Source organism: Hevea brasiliensis, chromosome 11, assembly GCF_030052815.1.
Source record: "Hevea brasiliensis isolate MT/VB/25A 57/8 chromosome 11, ASM3005281v1, whole genome shotgun sequence".
Taxonomy (NCBI): domain Eukaryota; kingdom Viridiplantae; phylum Streptophyta; class Magnoliopsida; order Malpighiales; family Euphorbiaceae; genus Hevea; species Hevea brasiliensis.
In genome coordinates, this window is record NC_079503.1 from 5,907,468 (window position 1) to 5,934,067 (window position 26,600).

Here is a 26,600-nt window from a genome sequence, read left to right on the forward strand (position 1 = left end):
GTATCTCAATTTTCCACCTTTCATTACATTCCCTTCCCCTACTCTCAAAAACACCCTTAAGAATCCCATCTTTCCAATTTGGACAGTAAATTCATAGAAAGAAAGGCGGTGGCCTAGAGAGAGCAGAACCAAAGATCAGAGAAAGAAATGGCCTCAACTTCAGCTATTTCAATGGCTATGCCATTAACTTCTGTAAGCCAAAAGAGGGTTCTTCCAAGCTCGGAGGCCTTCTTCAATCCATTGCATGTGAGGGCATCTAAGGCTATGGTGGCGTCAAAATCCAATGGGAGGTTTCAAGTGAAGGCTTCACTGAAGGAGAAGGCAGTCACTGGATTGACCGCAGCTGCACTCACTGCTTCCATGGTGATTCCAGAGGTGGCTGAAGCTGCTGGGCCTGGGGTTTCTCCATCTCTCAAGAACTTATTGCTCAGCATTGTGGCTGGTGGTGTTGTGCTTGTTGCCCTTGTTGGTGCTGTGATTGGAGTAGCCAATTTCGACCCTGTCAAGCGGAGCTAAGGGATGTAAAAAAATTCTGAGAATTCCGGGAATTCTTTCTCCTCTTTATGTTATGTATCTCTATGATGTTTCCAGTGATAATCTGTCTTCAATTCTGTGTTTGTTTTGTCTGTCCTTTCACCCGAAACCTGTGAATTCTGAAATTTTCAATTTCTAATTTGGCCCGATACACCTTACGTTTAATCACACCATAGTTTGAAAGGTGCCTACAAATGTATGTCTCTAACAATGTTGATAAAATCACTCCAACAATTAAATTTCGAGTTAGGTTTGCTAATGCCTAAATGAATTTTGAAGAACCAAAGCTACTGGATCTAAAATCAGTGGCTTTTGGTTCAGATTACTTATTATCTAGGATATTATGAAATCAAGTCAAGCAGGTACATACTATCTGAAGAATAATTCACCTTGTCTGCCTTTAACAACAGTTATCTTCACCCTCTGTTCGTCACCGTACATTTCCTCTTTGATCTTTAGCCTGAATATATACTGGTGAAAGAGAGTGCTCCAAATTATATCTGCGAATCTGGCATCATCCTGCAATTCATATTGCAAAGAGTACAATTCCTTTGCAGGTTAACCTAATTTCTGTTCCCCAGACTCATGAAATCTGTTACCCAAGACACTGCGGTATGGTCTTGAATTTGAAATTGAAGAAGATACCCATAGTCACATACATCAAATTCTCGATTGCATCTATCACATTGCCATCTTGAGTTTCCTGATCTTGTCACTTTCTGGTTACACTGTCTATCACCAATCATCATTGGGTATGCTGTGCAACAGAATGTATCTGTTCTAACAAAAGTTATCCTTGTGACCCAATCTGGCCTATCTGATCTTCCAAGACCTTCACACTTGATCTGAGACACTGTTTTACGCATCTCATTCTTAGGTCCTTCTGGCATAGTGTCTCTGGAAATGGACAACGAAGCACCATTCTGCCCTGCTTGATCAAACCAGACCTTCAGGCCATAAGCCTCAAGAATATCTGGATTTATAAAGAGCTGAATAGAAGAAATTGTCCCTGTGGATTTCACACTGAAGTCACTAACCTTAACTGCTTCGACAGCTAAAAATCGAAAAACCCCAGAATCAACAATCTCTTGCAGCTTTTGACCTTCCTTGTTGCAGAAATCCCCCCAAAGGGTTAGCTCAACACTCCTGCCGGAACTATCCTTCAGATTCAGAATTGTTCTTTGAGTCTCCATACCATTCTTTCTCAAGATAGGAGCAGAAGGGTTAACAGATATCACGATACCAATAACATCGAGTATGGCATTGTTCTTGGCATTCACAATTTCACTAATGAGTTTGAAGGAGAACTGCTGTTGTGGTACAGAACCATCTTCATCGGGACAAAGATCCACAGTTGAAGTTGCCTCCAAAAATATCTCCCTTTCATTCTTCAAATGGTTGAAATTCTTCTGTGCAGGTTTTAAGTTACCCTTTGAAATCAAATAGACTCTACCAACCTCAATGACATCATAAAAGCAGTGAACAACAGCATTGAAGCAGGTCACTTGTATTCCACCTCCATCAGAGTCGAGAAGGTCAAAGGAGAATACCTTCCCATCTCCTCGGGCATTCTTATAGCAACGGAGATCCCCTTTTGCACTTACCCTAGCGTTAATGACCCATTGTCCCTGATAAGGATTCAAAGCAGCAATGGGAATGAGGCGTGCTGGTGCCTCATTCTTCATAATAGCACCATGATTTTTATAATTTGGAGCTGGTAGGTATGGGGGTTGAACAGTTGGTTGGAAACTCTGATCGTTATTATCATGATTTTGGGAACTGAAAGTGGATCAGAAACTTTGCATATTATTGCCATGATTTTGAGAACTCAAAGAGGGCTGGAAACTATGCACACTAGAACCCTGATTTTGGGCACTCAAAAACTCTGCATATCTTGCCCGTTATTTTGGGTACTTTTGTTGTTATAACCAATCCCTGCTGATTGCATCGATTTGCCACTTGGAAATGCCTTCTGAGCAGCCATATCAGCAAACAATTTTGGATTTCCAATCATTTCACAGTCTGGAATTATAGTTTCCAAGTTCAGCACTACAATAATCCTGTGCAAAGAGGCACAAAAAACAGAACATATCAATCTCAATCATAAAGAAGTGCTAAATACATCTGCTGGGATGTCATGACCCAAACAACGATGAAACAGTGATCATTCCACAACCAAACAAACATTCTTGTTAACTTTTTTTTTTCTTTTCTCATCAAAATTCAAAACTAACCGATGGCCTATTGTAATTTAAATAATTCTTTGTCACCATTCACACAAAACACAAGATTTTGCATCAAGAACAAGGTGAACATAAGTCAAGCAAATCAAATCTACATGGGACCAAATAGAGATAATCAAGTATCACAAAAAACATTCAATTTCATGTAAAAAGCGCATAAATCCTCAAGTTACAAACTCAACCTCCATGAGTTTTTTCTTAAAACACCAGCTTCCTTCCACCCTAGTTTTAATAATTTATAGTTGGACATATGAGCACGTCTATCCACAAATTTTGAGAAAAGATTATGCAATTTCCTTTTTTGCTTTAAAAAAAACTCCTAGCAAATAAATTAAAATCCTATGCATTCCAAAAAGCACTTAAAAAACGAAAGGAACTTTAGCTATCCAAAGATAAAACTAAGACTCAAGAATTAAAAAGGGTGAAAAGGTACCCAAAAATGCTTGATAATAATCCTTTTACGTGTACAATAAAATGTAAGCTAGCTATAAGCCATTAACTACTGTGTGTGTATATATATGTTTTAACAGGTACGCAAATTTAAAGAACACAAAATTGCACAATTATAAAGTATAAGAAAAAGAAGAATAATAACACATAATTTACGTGGTTCGACCGTAAGGTCTATGTTCATGAGTAAGATAAGAAAAAAAAATTCTACTATGATGAAAAGAGCAAGATACAATCACTCAAAACCCTCAAACTCTAACCCTAGTGTATTTTCCTAATATCTCGAGATTCTACTATAAAGGACAGAATATTATAATATTTATACTGGTCCATACTACCACAGATCTTACTTTTTATCTCAATTGGGTCACAGCGTGAAACTTTTAGGTCGATTCATAATTCGAATCCATGAATACATATCCAAAATTCAAGCCACATAAAAATAGCAATTCTTCCCCTTGGCTTGAATTTCCTCTATTATCACAAATTCTCCACAATACTCTGTCTTGCCATATGCCATCGCTAGGGCACTACTGAACACTACAAACACCAACCAAGTCTAAGCAATACTTAAACGTGCTTAGTGACTCCCTTAGTCATCAAATATGCTGGATTATTATGTGTAGAGACTTTCTACGCAACTACAATCCCCTAAGATACAATATTCTGAATGAAGTGATATCTAAAATCAATGTGTTTAGTTCGCTCATGGTACATATAATTCTTTGTAAGATGTATTGCATTCTGACTGTCACAAAACACTGTTGGCTTGTTCTGTGTCAATCCAAGATCACTCACCAAACTCTGTAACCATAAAGCTTCCTTTACCTCATCTGCTAAAGCCATATATTCAGCCTCTGCAGTGGACAAAGCAACTGTAGCTTGCAAAGTCACCTTCCAACTGATAGCACTTTCAGAGAGAGTAAACAAATAACCTGTCAGAGATCTCCTCTTGTCTAAGTCCCCTATAAAATATGAATCCACATGGCCAATAACTGAATCACTCATCTTGGCCTTGTTAAATATCATATCAACATATGTAGTACCCTTCAAATACCTTAAAATTCATTTCACTGCCTGCCAATGTTCTTTCCCAAGACACTTCATGTATCTACTCACAACACTAACTATATGTGAAATGTCAGGTCGGGTACAAACCATAACATACATGCTACCAATAGCACTTGAATAAGGAACACTGGATACGTGTTCCATCTCCTCATCTTTTTTTAGTGACATGTCTACAGATAACTTGAAATTGGCAATAAACAGAACAGTCACAAGCTTGTCATTATTCATGTTGAAACGCTTAAGTATTTTCTCAACATAGGCCTGCTATGACAAGAAAAGCTTCCCACACTTTTATTCCTGGTAATTTTCAATCCCAATGTATTCTTTACAGCACCCAAATCTTTTATCTCAAACTCATCACTCAACGGTTTTTTTAAAATGTTAATCTATGACATGCTTTTAGCAGCAATAAGCATCTCATTCACATATAACAGCAAATAGATAAAGAAATCATCTGAAAGCTTCATATGATACACACAACTATCATGTGAACTACGAATAAAGTCATTATGAATCATTAATGTATCAAATCTTTTGTACCACTACTTAGGCAACTATTTCATATCATATAAAGATTTCTTAAGCAAACAAACATGGTTTTCCATACCTGAAATGACAAATTTCTCCGGCTGACTCACATAAATTTGCTTCTTTAGCTCACCCTGCAAAAATACTATTTTCACATCTAGTTACTCGAGCTTTAGATCATGCAGAGCAACCATAGAAAGTAAGACCTTGATAAAAATGTGCTTCACAACTGGAGAAAATACTTCATTAAAGTCAATTCCCTCCCTCTGAGTAAAGCCTTTTCTTATCAACTATGTCTTATATCGAGGTGCTTCAACCCCTAGAGTGCCTTTCTTTTTTTTGAACACCCATTTATAGCCTACCACTTTCTATTCTTTAGGCAATGTTACAAGCTCCTAAGTCTGATTCTTGCTAAGAGATTCAATTTCTTCACCCGTCGCACTAACCTACTGATCTGCATCTAAACAAGAAATAGCTTTCATATAATTGATGAGTTCATATACATCAACTGTCTCAATAATTGACAAGGCAAATGCAACTAAATTTACATATGCATATCTCTGCAGGGGTCTGATCTATCTTCTCTCTCTACCAGTTGTAATGCTATATGGTCCTTGTAGCTATTGCTCACATGTATCCTCTTGTTGATCAGGATCTTGCACCTCATCCTCTGAATCACTGGACTGAACGTCTAAAGTATTAATCTCAAGCTTTACCTTTCTCTGACACCATGATCTGATTCTACTATTAACTTCTCTCTCTGACTACTCAATGAAGCAAACTTATTAAATGTCACATCCCTATTGATAACTAATGGTAGAGACTTTGGATCATTACACCATAACCTATAGCCTTTCACTCTAGATGCATACCTTAGAAATATGCATTTTTTTGCCCTCGGCTCAAGTTAACCATCCCCACATAAGCATAAGCAGGACAACCAAATACTCTCAATTGAGAGTAATCAGCAAGTGAACCAGACTACATCTCAAAAGGAGTTTTGCACTCAATAGTTGTAAATGAAGATCTATTAACCAATAAATGGATTTCTAAACTTAAATGTGAGAGCATGCTTCGTGCTTTATCACAAAGCATCTGTTCATGCTTTCTGCAATAACATTCTATTGTGGCGTCCTTGTACAAGTGTAGTGTCTTACTATCCCTTAATTGTTATAGAATGCATCAAACTCACAATTGCAAAATTCCAACTCGTTATCAGTTTTAAGATGCTTGACTTTCTTTTCTGTCTACTTCTCAATCATTGTTTTTCATTTTACAAAGGTTGAAAATGGTTCATCTTTTGTTTTCAAGAAATACACTCAAACCATTCCAGAGTAATCATCAATCAAAGTCATGAAGTACCCAACACTGCTCTTGAAATGGATTCTGTTAAGACCCCATAGATCTGAGTGAATATAATCCATCATTCCTCTGGTCTTGCGCATTGCCTTTTTATCAAACTTCACCTTAATTTGTTTGCCAAACACACAGTATTCACAAAAAGTCCACAGATTTTGTTTTCTGTCCGTCCAACAAATCCCGCTTGCTTAACATAGATAACCGTCTTTCACTCATTTGACTAAGTTATAGATGTCACAATTGAGTCTGATTTTGATTATTACTTCTAGGTGCTACTACAGCTTCCCCTGAAATTGTACTGCCCTAAAGAAAATATAATCCTAAAACCAAACTGCTTTTCATGAGTACCATAGAGCCCTTGCTCTACATGGTATCTGAATCTATGAGGGTCAAGTGTCCCAGGAGAAATCAGGTTTCTCTTCAGTTCTAGAACATGCCAACACTCTATAGTTTTAACAACACCATCAAACATCCTTAATCTGATGTTACCAATTCCTTCCACAAGTAATACACGATCATTGCCCGAAAACACCTTACCACTCATCTGTTTGTAAGTGACTAACTAGTTTTTCTGTGGACATATTATAAATAGCACTAGTATCAAGAATCCAAGAATCCATGATCTGAACTCACAGATAAAATTTTCCTAGCACTGTCATCGCCATAAGAATCGCTAAACCCATCAACAACATTCACAAAACTTGGTTACTTTTCCTTTTTATTTTTTAACTTGGGACAGCCTCTCCTGTAGTGACCTTGCTCCTCGCACTCAAAATAGTTAGCCTTTTTTATTATTGACTTAGATATAGCCTTAGATTTCTTTTTACTGAAAGAATCCTCCCTTGAATGTGTTCTTCCCTTAGTCACCAAATGTCACGACCCAACCTATGGGTCGGACCGGCACTAGGACCTGGGCCAGTCTAAAGCCCCCGAGGCCTGTAGTAAGCCTAACTATTCCTCAATCCAACTCTAAGGCCCATTTGGTCCCAATTTTAAGAATTCAACAGGACATAGTCTAGCCATAAAATGGACCTTTCAACAGGGAGTTTTTGACTCACCCGACCTGTAAACACAATATATAATCAATTGGGGAGCTTAGCTCACCCTCCACATACTCATAACAACATAAAAATAAATGGGAGTTCAGCTCCCTCATCCAGTCCAACAAACATGTATATAATTAGTTTACAGGTCCAACATGCTAATTTATATTACAGACCCAAATCAAATAAATATTTCTAACACATGCGAAAATTCTAGGAGTTAACAAAATTACACAAACATTAATAAACAACCTGCGAAGGAGAAAAGCAGGTTAACCATAACAATAATCCTCCTGTAGCCTGAAAAATAATGAACAGGAGTGAGCGTTCGACTCAGAGAGTAAAATATCAATTTTAACCATAATCTCTATAGCTATCTAAAGCTAATGCACCCTGTACAGTGAAATGCAACATCGATAATATTTTCACATCATAACAGCAAAAAGATAATTTAGAGCACTCACACACCCGATAATGTCAAACAATACATATATGGGAGCTGATCCCCTATACAGCTCTCTTATTCCAACCTATGCCAGCGAAGAACTCAGCTCGGACTTCCACTTAATAAACCAAATCGGGGTCCCAGCGAATAACTCAAGCCGTGTCTACCCCGAAGGACCGGGTCCCAGCGAAGATCTCAAGTCGTGTCTACCCGTCCTGTCCATAGGCAACACCACCACACCACACGCACGCCAACTCACGCACATTGCTCCAAATTACTACAACAACATCCATGGCACTTTAACAGTTATGAATGCAACATAAAATGTGCCTAGAGTTTAACTACATAGATATTTACATATAAGTGATGCATGGGCATGCTTGAAGATATAATAATATCGAAATTACAATTAAAATTAATATTTTACTCACAGACTCAACAGAAGTCACTGTGGCGGCTGGGCAGAGGAGGAAGGCTGTCCCAGCTCACCTGACAATTATATTATAATTATTTAATACAATTGACTCAATACAAACTAAGAAAAGACTAAATACGTCCTAAGTCGTGTCGAAAATTTGGCAGAGTCTTCCCTATATCTAGGACCTACCCAACCTGCAAAAGGGCTCAAAACGCACTTCTATATTCACAAATCATACATCCATAACTCAATCACATTACACAGCCCCTCCTGGGCCCATCCAAATAGTCTTCAATCACAATATGTAAAATTACAGTTTAGTCCTTATAATTGATCCTTTTTGCAAAAACTATCCAAATAAGCTCTAAAAATTCTAAAACTTTGCCTCGCGGTCCTTAGCAATATTACTAAGCTAATGCAAAAAGAATCATAATTTTCTGAGCTACCACGAATATTTTATGGATTTTTAATCCCATTCAAGCACTGAAAAATTAAGAAAAAGTAAGGTTCGGGTTTACCTATGCCGATTCCAACCTCGAAAACGCTCTTGGGATGTCTGACAATGGTGGGATAGCCAAAATCTCGATCCAATTCCAAGACTTTTTCGATAGCCGATCTATTTGGTCGGAAATTCATAGACCCGGACAACTATCGAATTTCCGCGAATCGAAGGTACCTACACGAAGCCCACAACACAGGGGTTAGTATATAATTTTTACGGAATTTTCTAAGCTGATTTAATGCTCGAAAAAATACTACGAAGTTTCGTGGGACCCATCGAAAAATAGTGTCGAAAAATTTTGAAATTTATATTGCCACGAAGCTCTCGACGAGTGGAGGGCTCTGGTGCTCTCGGTTTTCTTGTGGGGTTCACGGTTTGTGAGAAATCTAGCCCAAAAATCGAAATGGGCTAAAACTTTTCGGACAAAAATTGGGCAAACCGCTCGATGGATTTTGGTGTTCTTGGTGTCTATGGAAAGCTCTTAAGGTGTAGATGGTGTTTGACACAAGACCCGACCCAATCGATGGCCGGATCGGCCGGATTTCGGTTGGGAAGGTGAGGCGTCGCACGCGCACAGGGGAGGAGTTCGCGCTCATTTTCCGGCAGCCTGGGACGTCGGCCGGCCGTGGGGAGGTGCTGGGGCGGCGCGCCGGCGAGGTGGGGAGGGCTGGGTGACGGCGGCGCGGCCTAGGGAGGAGGGAGGAGAGAGAAAACGGGAGAGAGAGAGAGAGAGAGAGAGAGAGGTCGGGATGCGCGGGGAAGGGAAGAAGAAGAAAAGAAAGGCCGGTCGGATTTGATCGATCCGGTCCGGTTCGATTAGGTCTGTCCGATTTAGGATACAAAATTTTGAATTTTTACTATGCCTTGGGACCGAAAACGAGGCTCAAAAATTCCGAAAAAATTCTAGAAAACTCAGAAAAATTCGTAGACTCCAAATATATTTTTAGTTTTGCCACGTGGTCTTTAAATTAATTTTTAAAAATCATCAAAGTTTTATATTTTCGGGAAATCAAACTCGAATTCTAAAATCGGAAAAATTTCAAATAATTTTCTAAAATTTAAATAAAATTAAAATATTAATATTACTCACAAAATAATAAATTTAAAAATTTGGGGTGTTACATTTTATAGAAAATTCATCCTCAAATTTTACACAAGGCAGAATAAAGTACAGAATTACACATTGAATAGATAAGGGTACTTGCTACGCATGTCCCGCTCTGACTCCCAGGTGCACTCTTCCACTGACTGGCTCCTCCACAAAATCTTAACCATAGGGATCTGTTTTGATCTTAGCTGCCTCACTTGGTAGTCCACTATGGCTACAGGTTGCTCCTCAAACGTCAGGTTTTCTTTCAGCTTTATTACGTCCAGCTGTAGCACATTAAAAGGATCAGGAATGTATTTCCTGAGCATAGAGATGTGGACTACAGGATGAACGTGAGAAAGGTTGGGTGGTAGCTCCAACCGGTAGGCAACTGCTCTAACCCTATTAGTAACCTCAAAAGGTCCAATATACCGAGGTGCCAACTTGCCCTTCTTTCCAAATCTCATGACTCCCTTCATCGAAGAAACCTTCAGGAATACATAGTCGCCTACTGCAAACTCTACATCCCTCCATCTGGGATCTATATAACTCTTCTGCCTGCTGAAAGCTGTTTTCAATCGTTCCCTAATTAAAGGAACTATCTCTGAAGTATACTGCACTAGGTCTACATCATGTACCTTTGCTTCTCCCATCTCCGTCCAACACAGAAGAGACCTACACTTTCTGCCATATAGTGCCTCATAGGGTGCCATCCCTATGCTGGAATGATAACTGTTGTTGTCGGCAAACTCCACTAAAGGTAGTTGATCATCCCATTGACCTCAAAAATCCAAAACACTCATGCGAAGCATGTCTTCCAGTGTCTGGATTGTCCTTTCGGACTGCCCGTCTGTCTGAGGGTGGAAAGCGGTACTAAAGTTTAACTGTGTGCCAAGTGCCTCCTGCAACTTTCTCCAAAACTGAGAAGTGAACTGGGGCTCTCTGTCAGATATTATGGAAGTCGAAACTCCATGCAATCTGACTATTTCTCGAATATGGAGTCAGGCGTACTGTGCAACAGAATATGTGACCTTCACAGGCAAGAAATGAGCTAATTTAGTCAGACGGTCTATAATTACCCATATCGAATCATATCCCTGATGTGGCCCAACCGCAAGTGCACGGGTCGTACAAGTAATACAGTAAAGATAACATTCCCACGAGGAGTTGTGTTAATGATTGAATTTTTGATATAAAAAGTTGACTAAATTGAACTAATTTCAAAATTAAAACAATAGATTGAATGGGTATTGGAGTATGAAATCTATATGTGCAAAATTAATAATCTATCCAATAATGTATTAATTAAACTAAAATTGCATCAAATTGAAATAAGCAAGTTCAAATATGGCAAGATTTAAAATGGCAAGCAATTAAATTCAATTGAAATTAACAATGATAAAAAGGTGATTCCGGAGTTCGGAATTTCATATCCGAGCTATTTTGGGATTTTAAATTGGTTATCCAATCTCGTGGAACTTATGGGTTTTAAGGAGATTAATTCTTAAATCCTTTGAATTCCCTTTCGAGTGAGACAAAGAGTGCCTTAATCAATCTAATCCTACTTTCGTGGAGTTAGAGTTAATTAAGACCCATTAAGTTCTTTAATTAATCTGTGAATCCTCTTAATCCTTAGCCTATTTCTAGGTCTAAGTTAATTAAGTCCAATTTCTTGATTATCTATCACAGGGCCTTCTCCTTTCGGTGCCTCAACCATGGATTAAGAACATCACTTAATGGGATCCTACACTAAGCATGTCATTAAGCACGCAAGAAATGAATAAAACTTATTAAGACCACAAAATATGGATTACCCAATCAAAATCCGCAAAATATCTCAAATATTACAACCCTTACTCCAAAATCAAAAGTAAACTACTCACTACCCATAATGCTTACAAGATATATCGAGTTTAAATGGAAATAAAGCTTTAATCTAAGCTAAGAAACAAGAAACTAAACACTAGAAATGTAGAAAAAATGTAAGGAAAGAAAGAAATCTGCAAATCTTGGTTGAAAATGGTGTGGAAGGTGAAAGTGACTCTTCAAATTCTGCCTCTCCTCTTCCTTTCCTTTTCTGCTCCTTGTCCCCCCCACCTTCTAAAATGGGAAATGGGACTATTTATAGCATTTTCTGACATGGAGCCCTAAAATGGTGGGTTCTAGGAGGAATTTTTTGAGGGAATCTTCTGCCAGCTCATTAATGAAACCTTTATGGGACTGCATAAGTGGACTGCATAAGTTATGCAGTCCCTTATGCGCTGATTGGTTACGTTCACTTATGCGAAACTGCATGACTTGGTGCATAGGTTATGCACAATTCCGTGAGAGTGCATAAGGGAGGCGTGAATGTGCATAAGCTATGCAGTCTCCTTATGCACATTTCGGCAGGTATTGGAACAGTGATTTTTCTCCTTATGCAGATCTGCATAGCTTATGCGGCAAGTTATGCACAATTTGGTCAATGCATATTTCAGCTTGAAAACGTGTTTTTGACATCTTTGGCTGTAAAAGTCACTCCTCAATGGAAAAATTTCTCTTCAGTCCTTCAAAAACACCATTTTTCCTACAAAACAAAGTAAAAAATACAAATTAATCCAAAATCGACAATTATGAAAAACTAACTAATTAACTAATGAAATTAGCTAAAAAATGACTAATAATCAAATAAAAAGGCTATAAAATTAGACCTAAATGACTATGCAAAATGTATGCGTCAAATACCCCCAAACTCAAGCTTTTGCTTGTCCTCAAGCAAACTTTAAAATGTGATGCAAATTTTTTTAGGGATGCCTTATCCAAAGAGCTATGAAAATCACCTATTAAAGTAACTTAACACCCCTTTAGCCATACCAGCAATCCATATACCCATCCTTCAAAATGCAAGGAATTTAATGCTTATCCAAACTTTCACCGCTTAGCCATCAAGTCAATTATCATTCAAAATCCCCAAACCAACCAATCAAAAGAGAGAGTCATGCTCAAAAGGAATTCTAGGACAATCAATAGGCAAAGTGTCTCTATATAGAATGATGGAATTAATGAATGAATAGGTAATTTTTCCAATCCCATAGGCAAATCCCCTACTCCTATCTCCACTAATGTAGCAAGTACTATCAAGAGATCAAAGGTCTTTTTAGGGATGTAATGGGGCCATGGGGTTCAAAATGAGGCTAAGAAGAAAGATGGGTAAAAAGGATTCAAGGCATGAGAATATTTTCAATTTTTGAAACATAAGGTACACTTCTTATTTTATTATATTTTTTCTTTTTTTTTTATATATAGGGGAGAGAAATACACAATGAGGATTGTCAAGTGCGAGCATAGTTTACAAAACACATAAAAATGGAGGGACATTTTGATACTTTAACTTGTATCTTGCATTTTCTTTTTGATGATTGTCCCTAAAATTGCCACCCCTAAACTCATTTCTTTTAATACTTTGGGTGGATTTCTTTCATTTTGAATGACATTAGTGAAAAGCACATATACTAGCATTTTTACAAGATGACAAGTAATTCTACTCCCTTTTATTGTATTTTTTTTTTTCTCTTCTATATATATATATATATATATATATATATATATATATATATATATATATATATATATATATATATATATAAATGTACCTAATGTTGTAAATGATTATTCTCATGAAAAGGGTTGGAGTGTTTGGTTCATTGGCTAGGTAACAATAAGAATTTCAAGAAAAATTAGGGATAAAAAGGCTCAAAAGGTTTGCAAGGGTAAATTTTAATTGGGAAAAAGGGCCAAAGGTTTAAAATGAGAAGGTTTTAAATCAAAGAATGCCTAATCATCTCTCTTTACGAGTACAAGCTGGTGTTTCGCCTTGAAAGGTTTAGAAAATTTGTTCTAGGATTGGTGAGATATCATTTGACTACCTTATATCTAATAACTCCCTCTAAACATTCCAATCTCTAAAGGACTAGTTGGGTGGCTTTTTGGCTAAGAAGATATAGGCAAGGGGTAAACACTTCAAAACCTTGCACCTCTTAGGAAACTTTCAATCCACAAACCCAACTAAAGGGTGAGTCAAATCACTCTCATGGGTAACTTTTCAATACTCAAGGGATTTGGCAAAAGATTTTAATGCATGATGCATGATTCCTAAAAGTGAACAATGCATTAACTAAATGGGGGAAATCTATTTGTTTATTTGTGTGCAATGTGTACAATTTGTCTATTTGTATATGTGCTAAGTGATGTATAATGTGTATGTAAATGTGTAATGTGTGTGTAAATGTGTCATGTATATGTATGTATGGATGTATATGTAAAATATTTACAATATATGTAAATGGAATGGGATGAGATGTTCCTATACTCAAAATGTGAAAAATGAAGCAAAAATCAAAATGTGCACCCCCAAACTCAAAATTAGACATTGCCCTCAATGTCTCATGCAGTATATAACCAAAACTCAAAGCAAGTAATATTTACCAGGAATTATGAAAATTAAGAGCAAAAAGAAAGAGTTACCTGGTATGGAGTAGAGGAGAATTCAAGATATAAAGGGGATGCATAAGAAGTTGCACAGGTTATGCAGAATAAAGTGCTGTCCAGAACAGGTGCATAAGTAGGGTGCATAAGCCATGCGGTTCTGCATGAGTGGCAATAAGAGCTGCACAAGCTATGCAGGACATTTGCATAGGGGATTACAGCCTGTGCAGTTCTGCATAAGTGGCAGAAAGGGCTGCATAGGCTATGCAAAATAATTGCATAAGGGAATTCACAGCCTGTGCAGTATATTCAAAAGCTGCTGCATGATGATTAGCAAGGAAAAATGTGCAACCACCAATAGAAGCATGCAAAAATATACAATGTATGGACAATTATGCACAAAAGGGCAGTAAAGGCAGTGAAAATCAATAGAAAACTAATGTAATGGCTATCCAATAGAACTGTAATAAAAACAGAATTCAAAACAAAGTAATTCAAAACAAACTAACAGAATTCAAAACAAACTATAATTGTTTGAATATATGTACAAAGAAAAAGTCCTACAAGTTTGAACAAAAGTAAAACAAAAACTAATCCAGTTCTATTGTTTTGCCCTTGTCCATAGATGTTGCTAAGGGGCTGATGCGTCCCTACCGCAAGTGCACGGGTCGTACAAGTAGTATAGAAAAGATATCGATCCCACGAGGAGTCGTGTTAATGATTGAATTTTTGATATAAAAGTTGACTAAATCGAAGTATTTATGAAATTAAAGTAATGAATTGATGGGTAATGGAGCGTGAAATCTATATGTGCAAAATCAATATTCTATTCAACAATGTATTGCATTAAACTAAAATTGCATCAAATTGAAATAAGCAAGTTCAAATATGGCAATATTGAAAATGGCAGGCAATTAAATTCAATTGAAAATTAACAATGGTAAAAAGGCGATTCCGGAGTTCGGGATTTCATATTCGAGCTATTTTGGAATTTTAAATTGGTTATCCAATCTTATGAAACTTATGGGTTTTAAGGAGATTAATTCTTAAATCCTTTGAATTCCCTTTCGAGTGAGACAAAGAGTGCCTTAATCAAACTAATCCTACTTTCGTGGAGTTAGAATTAATTAAGACCCATTAAGTTCTTTAATTAATCTGTGAATCCTCTTAATCCTTAGCCTATTTCTAGGTCTAAGTTAATTAAGTCCAATTTCTTGATTATCTATCACAAGGCCTTCTCCTTTCGGTGCTTCAACCATGGATTAAGAACATCACTTAATGGGATCCTACACTAAGCATGTCATTAAGCATACAAGAAATGAATAAAACTCATTAAGACCACAAAATATGGATTACCCAATCAAAATCCACAAAATATCTCAAATATTACAACCCTTACTCTAGAATCAAAAGTAAACTACTCACTATCCATAATGCTTACAAGATATGATGAGTTTAAATGGAAATAAAGCTTTAATCTAAGCTAAGAAATAAGAAATTAAACACTAGAAATATAGAAAAATATAAGGAAAGAAAGAAATCTGTAAATCTTGGTTGAAAATGGTGTGGAAGGTGGAAGTGACTCTTCAAATTCTGCTCAGCCCCTCCTTTCCTTTTCTGCTCCCCCCTTTCTTCCCTAAAATGGGAAAATGAGACTATATATAGCATTTTTCTGACATGGAGCCCTAAAATGGTATGTTCTAGGAGGAATTATTTGAGGGAATCTCCTGCCAGCTCATTAATGAACTCTTTATGGGACTGCATAAGTGGACTGCATAAGTTATGCAGTCCCTTATGCAGTTTTCGGCTGGTTCTGAGTCACTTATGCGAAACTGCATGACTTGGTGCATAGGTTATGCACAATTCCGTGAAGGTGCATAAGGGAGGCGAGAATGTGCATAAGCTATGCAATCTCCTTATGCACATTTCGACTGTTCTGGGAATGATGATCTTTCTCCTTATGCAGATCTGCATAGCTTATGCGGCAAGTTATGCACAGTTTGGTCAATGCATATTTCAGCTTGAAAACCTATTTTTGACATCTTTGGCTGTAGAAGACACTCCTCAATGGCAAAATTCTCTTCAGTCCTTCAAAAACACCATTTTTCCTACAAAACAAAGTAAAAATTACAAATTAATGCAAAATTGACAACTATGAAAAACTAATTAATTAACTAATGAAATTAGCTAAAAATGACTAATAATCAAATAAAAATGGTTATAAAATTAGACCTAAATGACTATGCAAAATGTATGCATCAAATACCCCCAAACTCAAGCTTTTTCTTGTCCTCAAGCAAACTTTAAAATGTGGTGCAAAAATTTTAGGGGTGCCTTATCCAAAGAGCTATGAAAATTACCTATTAAAGTAGCTAAACACACCTTTAGCCATACCAACAATCCATATACCCATCCTTCAAAATGCAAAGAATCTAATGCTTATCCAAGCTTTCACCGCTTAGCCATCAAGTCAATTATCATTCAAAATCCCCAAACCAACCAATCAAAAGAGAGAGAGTCATGCTCAAAAGGAATTCATGGACAATCAATAACCAAAGTGTCTCTATATAGAATGATGGAATTGAATGAATGAATGAATAGTTTTCCAATCCCATAGGCAAATTCCCTACTCCTATCTCCACTAATGTAGCAAGTACTATCAAGAGATCAAAGGTCTTTTTAGGGATGTAATGGGGCCATGGGATTTAAAAAGGGGCTAAGAAGAAAAATGGGTAAAAAGGATTCAAAGCATGAGAATATTTTCAATCTTGACAACATAAGGTACATTTCTTATTTTATTATACTTTTTTCTTTTTTTCTCTCTTTTTTATATATATATATATATGGAGGAGAGAAATACATAATGAGAATTGTCAAGTGCTAGCATAGTTTACAAAACACATAAAAATGGAGGAACATTTTGATACTTTAAACTTGTATCTTGCATTTTCTTTTGATGCTTGTCCCTAGAATTTGCCACCCCCAAACTCATTCCTTTTAATACTTTGGGTGGATTTCTTTCATTTTGAATGACAATGGTGAAAAGCACATATACTAGCACTTTTTACAAGATGGCAAGCATTTCTTCTCCCTTTTATTGTATATTTTTTTTCTTCTTTTTTTTTATTTTTATTTCTATTATTTTTAGAAAGTGTACCTAATATTCAATATTATTCTCATGAAAAAGGGTTGGAGTGTTTGGTTCATTGGCTAGGTAGCAATAAGGGTTTCAAGAAAAATTAGGAATAAAAAGGTTCAAAGGGGGTTTGCAAGGGTTAATTTTAATTAGGAAAAAGGCCAAAGGTTTAAAATGAGAGGGTTTAAATCAAAGAATGCCTAATCATTTCTCTTTTCAAGTATAAGCTGGTATTTCGCCTTGAAAGGTTTAGAAAATTTGTTCTAGAATTGGTGAGACATCATTTGACTACCTTATATCTAATAACTCCCTCTAAACACTTCCATCTCCAAATGACTAGTTGGGTGGCTTTTTGGCTAAGAAGATATAGGCAAGGGATAACAGTTCAAAACTTTGCACCTCTTAGGAACTTTCAATCCACAAACCCAACTAAAGGGTGAGTCAAATCACTCTCATAGGTAACTTTTCAAAACTCAAGGGATTTGGCAAAAGATTTTAATGCATGGTGCATGATTCCTAAAATGAGTAATGCATTAACTAAATGGAGGGAGTCTATTTGTATGCAATGTGTACAATTTCTAAGTGATGTATAATGTGTGTGTAAATGTGTTATGTATATGTATGTGTGGAAATATATGTAAAATATTTACAATATATGTAAATGAAATGGGATGAGATGCTCCTATACTCAAAATGTGAAAAATGAAGCAAAAATTAAGCAAAAATCAGAATGTGCACCCCCAAACTCAAAATTGGACATTGTCCTCAATGTCTCATGCAATGTGTTATCAAAAGTCAAAGTAAATGGTAATTACCAGGAATTGTAAAGATTAAGAGCAAAAAGAAAGAGTTACCTGGTATGTAGCAGATGAGAATTCAAGATAAAGGGATGCATAAGAAACTGCACAGGTTATGCAGAGTTAAGTGCTGTCCAGAGCATGTGCATAAGTAAGGTGCATAAGCCGTGCGGTGCTGCATAAGAGGCAATATATGTTGCATAGGCTATGCAGGACAGTTGCATAAGGGGAATACAACCTGTGCAGTGTATACAAAAGCTGCTGCATGGGAATTGGCAAGGGAAATGTACAACCAGCAGTAGAAGTATTGAAATATATACAGAGTATGGGCAAATATGTACAAAAGGGCAATAAGTGCAATGAAAATTAAAGAAGACTAATGTAATAGCTATTCAATAAAACTTCAAGAAAAACAGAATTTAAAACAAACTAATTCAAAACAAACAAACATAATTTGAAACAAACTATAAATGTTTGAACATATTTACAAAGAAAAGGTCCTACAAGATTGAACAAAAGTAAAACAGAAGCTAATCTATGTCTATTGTTTTGCCTTTGTCCAAGGATGTTGCTAAGGGCCGGTGGTCACTTCTTTGTCGAAATGATGGTCTTTGGAGGAGGTGATGGAGGTGGGGTGGCATGCCCAAAATGATCATGAGTTGCTTCACCATTTCCTTCAATTCTTTCTGCTTGTCCCTGGTTTCCATGACAAGGTCAAATAGGTGATCATGACGATCCTTGAGTGTATCAAGACCAGTGTCAAGCTTCCTATCCACAAAGTAGATATCATCACTAAGCCTGTCATGGTAGGTGAATAAGGCTTTAGTGTTGAATGCAGGAGGGGCTGTGGATGAGGTAGGTTCAGCTGTAGGAGGAATGGGCTGAGCAGAGGCTGCTGGGGTGTCCTGAGCAGGCTGAGGAGGTGGGGTAGGTGTAGTAGGGTGCTGTGGGATTGATGTGAAAGGTTGGGTTTCTGGTTGTGCAATAGGCTCAGTTTCTGCTGCAGGGTGGGCAGTATCAAAATATGACAAATTGAACCCTGTTTTGGTTAAGTGTGCAGTATCAAAATATAAAGTGTCCACAAGTCTTTGGTATTGAGTGCTCAGAGGATTAAAACCAAAATGCTTGGCTATGTGGTGATGAGGCCACCCAAAACAATGTCACCTATGGATTTGGTGGCAATATGCAGCACATGCTCACAAAAGAAATAACCAGGAGAAACCTTAACTTTGTGAAATGCACACCATAACATAAAGAGTTCAGATTTTCCTACAGCACCAGAACTAGTCCCTCTGCCCAATATTGTGCTAGCAATCAGCCTATGAATAAACCTAAGTGCAGGGTCAAGTATTTGGGATGTTTTTGATCTTCCAGCAGAGAAAGTTTGAGGTTGGTTTGTGATGATTCTCCAAAATTGGGCAGCATTCCAAATGCCCTTGTTGGCTACCTCTACTCCAGTATGTGGTACTCTAAATAACCCATCAATAGCAAAACCAAAAATGCTATGAAATTGGTCCAATGACAGCTCTCTATTTTGCCCCAAGCATCTAAATTTCATAATAAGTTTATGGTCTACATCATGCAATTTAAGGGTAGCAGAGAATGAAGAAATAAACTCCAAAACTAGAGTTGGATAAACTATCTCCTGTTTATGCACAAATTCCATCCAACCCATCCCATCAAGATATGCAACTACATTGTCAAATAAACCAAGGGATTGTAGAGAATCGGCAGATATATACCTAGTGGGTTGGACCCTCCTATCCTTGAGTCGCTTAAAAGCTGCCTTTTGAATTGTATCAGGAAGAGGCCAGGGTAGCTTTGATACATGTGAGGCTGCCGAAATTGTCTTTTTGCTGGAAGAGGGTGTAGAGGCTGGAGCTTTTGGCTTTTTGGGTGGCGGTTCCGACAATGGGGTGGGTGGGTCTTTGCGTTTGGACAGAGGAGGGGCAGAGGACATGGGTCGCACAGATTTGGACCGGGTTTTACGTTTGTATGTGGTTGGGGGAGGTGGTGGGGGTGTCGCTTGTGGAGGAGAATTGGAAGTGGGGGGTATCGATGACAATGGAGAGACTTCGAGAGGAGAAGCTGGACGGGAGTGGGGAGGTGACTCCATTGCCGATGAAGAAGATGGAAAAGATAATGGGGAAAGAAGAAAATCGAAGAAGAATGAGAATTAGGGCAAATGTAGTGAGAATCGAAATGGAGAAGAAGGCGTGAGGAGGAGTTATGCCGGAATGAGGATTGTGAGAGAAGAAGGGCAGTGAACAGGTTTATCGGGTTGAAGGTGGGAAAGAAAAAGGAAAAAAAATTTTGATTTAAATGGGTTTTGTGAAAGACTGCATAAGGGGAAAGTGCATGTGCATAGCTTATGCACCAGCTTATGCAAGTGTTGCCTTGTTTTGAAGTTTAGAAAAATATGTCATACAGAAGTGCATAGGCCATGCACGTTGCTTATGCAGGTCTCGGCAACTTTTGAAAATTGGGAAGTGAAGTCATGCGGGAGTGCATAAGTCATGCACTCCCCTTATGCACCTCTCGGCAGAATTGGTTTTTCAGAAAATTCGGTTCTGCAGAAGTGCATAGGTCATGCACTCTGCTCATGCACTCTTCGGCAATTTTTGGAATTTGGGTTGGTGGTCATGCAGATGTGCATAAGCTATGCACTCTGCTTATGCACTCTTCGGTGGGTTTTGAGATTCAGAGTATGAGGTCATGCAGAAGTGCATAAGCTATGCACTCTGCTTATGCAGGTCTCGGCAACTTTGGTTTTTCTGGGTTTCTGGTCATGCAGAAGTGCATAGGCCATGCACGTTGCTTATGCACCCCTCGGCAGGTTTGAATTTTTGGAGTTTCTGGTCATGCAGAAGTGCATAGGCCATGCACGTTGCTTATGCACCCCTCGGCAGGTTTGAATTTTTGGAGTTCTGGTCATGCAGAAGTGCATAGGCTATGCACTCTGCTTATGCAGACTTCGGCAGAGAGAGAAAATGCAGAATTTGAAGTTGTGCAAATGTGCATAAGTCATGCACTCACCTTATGCAAGTTTTGACAGATATGAAATTTGACAAAATGAGGTTATGCAGAGTTGCATAAGCTATGCACTCTCCTTATGCACTTGCAATAAAGGTGGAAAATGGCAAGAATTGTGGTTATGCAGGATTGCATAAGCTATGCAGTTGCTTATGCACAATTCAACAAAATTAAGATTGCAATGGAACATGATTTGCAAGTGTGAAAAATACCCTAAAATGAAGAAATATAATTCCATGAAGCATAAACCATGAGAAATTTTCACTAAAAACACATCAATATATACAAAGTGTATCAAAAAGGCATCACACAAGCATGTAAAAATGGATCCTACATAAAAGACCCTTTGAGAACTATGCCATTTTAAGTCAAATTCTGCAAATCAACATTTAGCACATAAAACTCCATAAAATCTGCATGAAGTTGCATCTAACCACAAATGAGAAATGAACTCTCCAAGTTTTGCCAAGAAAATGCAGCATTTCTACCTTGTATCCTATAACCCAAAGAAGCTCAAAATTGCAAAAATGACTCACTTACCACCATATTAACATTATAAGCACGAGTATTAAAAGTTACACACCCAACCTCACCAAGAACTTAAGTGATCTGCTGCAGATTTTATTTTTCTGCTCTGCATAAACCAGATAGCAACTTCAGCAGTTCACCAACCTTCCTCCATTGAAATACATCCAACCTTACCAAAAACACAAGCCAATTGCTGCAGACACCCTTTTTGCTGTAGATTTCACTTTTCCTCTGCATAAACCAGATTGCAGCTCCCCAACAGTTCACCAAACTTTCTTCATTGAAATACATCTACAAGGGACAAGCTTTAACAATGTCAAAAATTGAATTTGGGGATATTCAAGATAAAAACAAAATTAATGAAAATGAAAGTAAATCAACAAAAGCAAAATAAAAGGACTTGGGATGCCTCCCAAGAGGGCTAATTTATAGTCCTTAGCTGGACTCTTCATGAATTTCACTGAAAAGAGGTGAGGGATTGGAGAGCTTGTAACAGCTTGCTCCTATTATTGGGTCTCCAGTTATGTAATGTTTCAATCTATGCCCATTGACCTTAAAATTCCCAGATTTTTCACTCCAAATTTCAATTGCTCCATAAGGGAAAACCTTATAAACTCTATATGGACCAGTCCACCTTGACTTGAGTTTTCCGGGGAACAATTTCGATCTTGAGTTGAACAATAAAACTAAATCACCTTCTTTGAATTCCTTTTTTCTCAGATGCTTATCATGCCAAACTTTAGTTCTTTCTTTGTAAATACGGGCACTTTCATAAGCATCCATCCTCAATTCCTCAAGCTCATTAAGTTGTAACAACCTTTTCTCACCAGCTTGCTTAAGATCAAAATTCAAGGTTTGAATGGCCCAATATGCTCTATGTTCTAGCTCCACAGGTAAATGACAAGACTTACCATACACCAACCTAAAGGGAATAGTTCCTATAGGGGTTTTGTAGGCAGTCCTATATGCCCATAAAGCATCATCTAGTTTGATAGACCAATCTTTCCGAGAATTGTTCATTGTTTTCTCCAAAATATGCTTGAGCTCTCTGTTAGAAATTTCAACTTGTCCTGAAGTTTGAGGGTGGTATGGTGTAGCTATCTTGTGCACTACACCATACTTCCTCATTAGGCTCTCAAATTGCTTATTACAAAAATGGGAACCCCCATCACTAATTATAGCCCTAGGAGCTCCAAATCTGCTCAAGACAAATTTCTTCAAGAATTTCACTACCACTCTAGCATCATTAGTTGGAGTTGCGATAGCTTCCACCCACTTTGACACATAGTCAACTCCAACTAAGATGTATCTATTACCATATGAAGGAGGGAATGGCCCCATAAAATCTATTCCCCAAACATCAAATAATTCCACTTCAAGAATATTATTTAGGGGCATTTGATCTCTTTTTGACAAATTTCCACTCCTTTGACATTTATCACAATCCAGCACAAATTTCCTCACATCCTTAAAAATATTTGGCCAAAAGAAACCATCTTGCAAAATTTTACTAGCTGTTTTAGAGATTCCAAAATGTCCTCCATAATCTGAAGCATGGCAATGATGCATAATACTCTGTATCTCCTCTTCAGGAATACACCTCCTTATTAAACCATCACAGCATCTCCTAAAGAGTAAAGGGTCATCCCATCTATAAAACTTCACCTCATGTAAAAACTTTTTCTTTTGTTGCCATGTCATACCTAGAGGTAAAACTCGACAAGATAGATAATTCACAAAGTCTGCATACCAAGGTAGTTTAGCAACAAGAGAGAAAAGTTGTTCATCCAAGAAAAATTCATCAATAGGGATTTCATCCAATTCTTCACCATCCAATTTCAACCTACTAAGATTATCAGCAACTACATTTTCAGCTCCCTTCTTATCTCTAATCTCCAAATCAAACTCTTGTAACATCAGAATCCACCTAATGAGCCTAGGCTTAGCCTCCTTTTTACGGAGCAAATACCTGATGGCTGCATGATCTGAAAATATAACCACCTTTGAGTCAATAATGTAAGGTCTGAACTTTTCTAATGCAAAGACAATTGCTAAAAATTCCTTTTCAGTTGTTGCATAATTTGTTTGAGCCTCATCCAGTGTTCTACTAGCACAATAAATAGCATAAGCCTTTTTGTCCTTTCTTTGACCAAGAACAGCTCCAATTGCATAGTTGCTAGCATCACACATAATTTCAAAGGGTAGGCTCCAATCAGGTGGTTGCATGATTGGTGCAGTGATAAGAGCTTGCTTCAACCTGCAAAAGGCATCCAAACACTCTTGGTCAAATATAAATGGTGTATCATTACTTAACAAATTAGACAAAGGTTTAGCTATTTTAGAAAAATCCTTGATAAAGCGTCTGTAGAACTCGGCGTGTCCTAGGAAACTTCGAATTCCCTTGACATTGGTAGGAGGGGCCATCTTCTCTATCACTTCAACCTTGGCTTTATCAACCTCTATTCCTCTGTTAAACACCAAATGTCCAAGCACTATCCCTTCCTGAACCATGAAATGACACTTTTCCCAGTTTAACACAAGGTCGATTCGCACATCATGCAAAACTTTAGAAAGGTTAGCCAAGCATATATCAAATGAAGATCCATAAACAAAAAAATCGTCCATAAAAACCTCCATTATGTCTTCGATGAAATCTGAGAAAATTGCCATCATGCACCTTTGAAAAGTGGCTGGTGCATTACACAACCCAAATGGCATCCTTCTATAAGCAAAGGTTCCATATGGACAAGTAAAAGTGGTTTTCTCTTGATCATTTGGATGGATAGAGATTTGAAAAAAACCTGAATATCCATCTAAGTAGCAAAAGTAAGAATGCCTAGCCAGTCTTTCCAACATCTGATCAATGAAGGGAAGTGGAAAATGATCTTTTCTAGTGGCAACATTTAATTTTCTGTAATCTATGCACATTCGCCAACTAGTCACTGTTCTGGTGGGAATTAATTCATTATTTTCATTTTTGACAACTGTCATTCCACCCTTTTTTGGGACAACATGTACTGGGCTCACCCAAGTACTATCTGAGATAGGGTAAATGATCCCTGCATCAAGCAACTTCAAAATTTCCTTTTTAACAACTTCTTTCATATTTGGGTTCAACCTCCTCTGATGTTCAATAGATGGCTTACAATTTTCTTCCAAAATGATTCTATGCATGCAAAAGTGTGGGCTTATTCCCGTAATGTCATCTATGGTGTATCCCAAGACTTTTCTAAATTGTCTCAACACTCTTAACAACTTATCAGCCTCTAAGGTACTCAAATTTGCATTTACAATTACTGGATAAGTGTTATTAGTGCCAAGAAATTCATACTTGAGCTGAGAAGGAAGTTGCTTAAGTTCTACCTTAGGTGCATCTTCTTCCTTGAATGATGGTTGCTTAGATTCTGCTTTTTCCTTTTGTGTGAGTTGAAAAACTGGAGCAGAAGTGAATGGTGGACTTCCCTCTAAGTGTTGAGCATATGCAGCTACATGAGGGTTGTCATAGTCTATGCCTCCTCCATGAACCAAACAATTTTCAAGTGGATCTTCTGGATATTTCTTTCTGAAGTGTTCTTCAACCAGCTCATCAATGATATCAACTCTCAAGCAAGTATCAGCTTCAGAATGATGCTTTTTCATAGTGTTATTAATATTGAAAACCAATTGCTCTTCACCAACCCTAAGAGTTAATTTTTCTCCCTTGACATCAATCAATACTCCTGCTGTAGCCAGGAAAGGCCTTCCCAAGATGATTGGGATATTAAAATCTTCCTCCATGTCCAAGATGACAAAGTCAACAGGTATGTAGAACTTCCCAACCTTCAGAGGCACATTCTCCAAAATCCCTTCAGGATACTTAATTGACCTGTCAGCTAACTGAAGAGAAATATGGGTTGGCTTAAGATCTCCCATGTTGAGCTTCTCATAAATGGAGAGGGGCATAAGGCTAACACTAGCCCCTAAATCACATAAAGCTTTTATAGAACATGATTCCCCTATGTGGCATGGAATTGAAAAACTCCCTGGATCCTTGAGCTTTGGAGGAAGTTTCCTTTGGAGGATAGCACTACATTCTTCAGTCAAAGCTACAGTTTCATCATCTTCAAGTTTCCTCTTGTTTGAGAGAATTTCTTTCAAGAATTTTGCATAAGAGGGCATTTGTGAAAGAGCATCAACAAAAGGCACATTTATGTATAGCTTCTTCAAAACCTCTAAAAACTTCTCAAATTGCCTATCAAGCTTGGCTTTGTGAAATCTTTGTGGAAAGGGAAGTTGTGGCTTGTAGGGTTCAGGAGGTATATATTTCTCTTCCTTCTCTTCAATTTCCTCTTTACATTTTTCTGCACTCTCTTGTTTTTCACTCTCATCAGTATTTTTCTCATTTTCTCTCTTCTCACTGTTTTCACTCTTCTCATCATTTATGACTTTCCCACTTCTTAAAGTAATAGCTTGACACTGCTCTCTTGGGTTTTCTGGTTGACTCGGCAGTTTCCCAAAAGATTTAGCACTTGAGGAAGATGCTTGTTGTGCAATCTGGTTTTCCAGCATTCTGTTATGTGTTTGTATCTGTTCCAGCCTTGCTTTCATCTCTCTCATCTCCTCATCATGCTTATTTTGGTTAGCAAGAATCTGTTGCAATAAAGCTTCAGTGGTGGAATTTCGTTCTTGCTGTTTTGGTGGAGGGTTCATATTTTTCTGCTGAAAATTAGGCAGTGGTTGCCTATTTTGCTGATATGGAACTCCTTGTTGCTGATGTGGTTGAAAATTTTGATTTTGAACTTGATTTTGCTGATTTCCCCATGAAAAGTTGGGATGATTCCTCCAATTTGGATCGTAAGTTTGAGAGTAAGGATTCCCCATTTGCTTGTTTCCATAATTACCAACATATGCTGCTTGTTCTCCATAATCTACTCCACAGCTGGTAGTTTCCTCTGCGTAAGCCACTTGTTGTGAACTTCCAGC

The 26,600-nt window shown here is 37.6% G+C and overlaps 1 protein-coding gene and 1 pseudogene across 1 annotated transcript; one reads left to right on the forward strand and one right to left on the reverse strand.

Moving 5' to 3' along the window:
• The first annotated feature begins 42 nt into the window (after nucleotides 1-42).
• LOC131170545 (uncharacterized) lies at nucleotides 43-673 on the forward strand. The gene has a single exon (XM_058129751.1). It carries the CDS (start codon nucleotides 148-150, stop codon nucleotides 514-516), a length of 369 nt encoding a protein of 122 aa, XP_057985734.1. The 5' UTR covers nucleotides 43-147; the 3' UTR covers nucleotides 517-673.
• A 202-nt stretch (nucleotides 674-875) lies between these two features.
• The window catches only part of LOC110670293 (replication protein A 70 kDa DNA-binding subunit A-like), a 47,181-nt pseudogene continuing 21,456 nt past the window's right edge, over nucleotides 876-26,600 (reverse strand).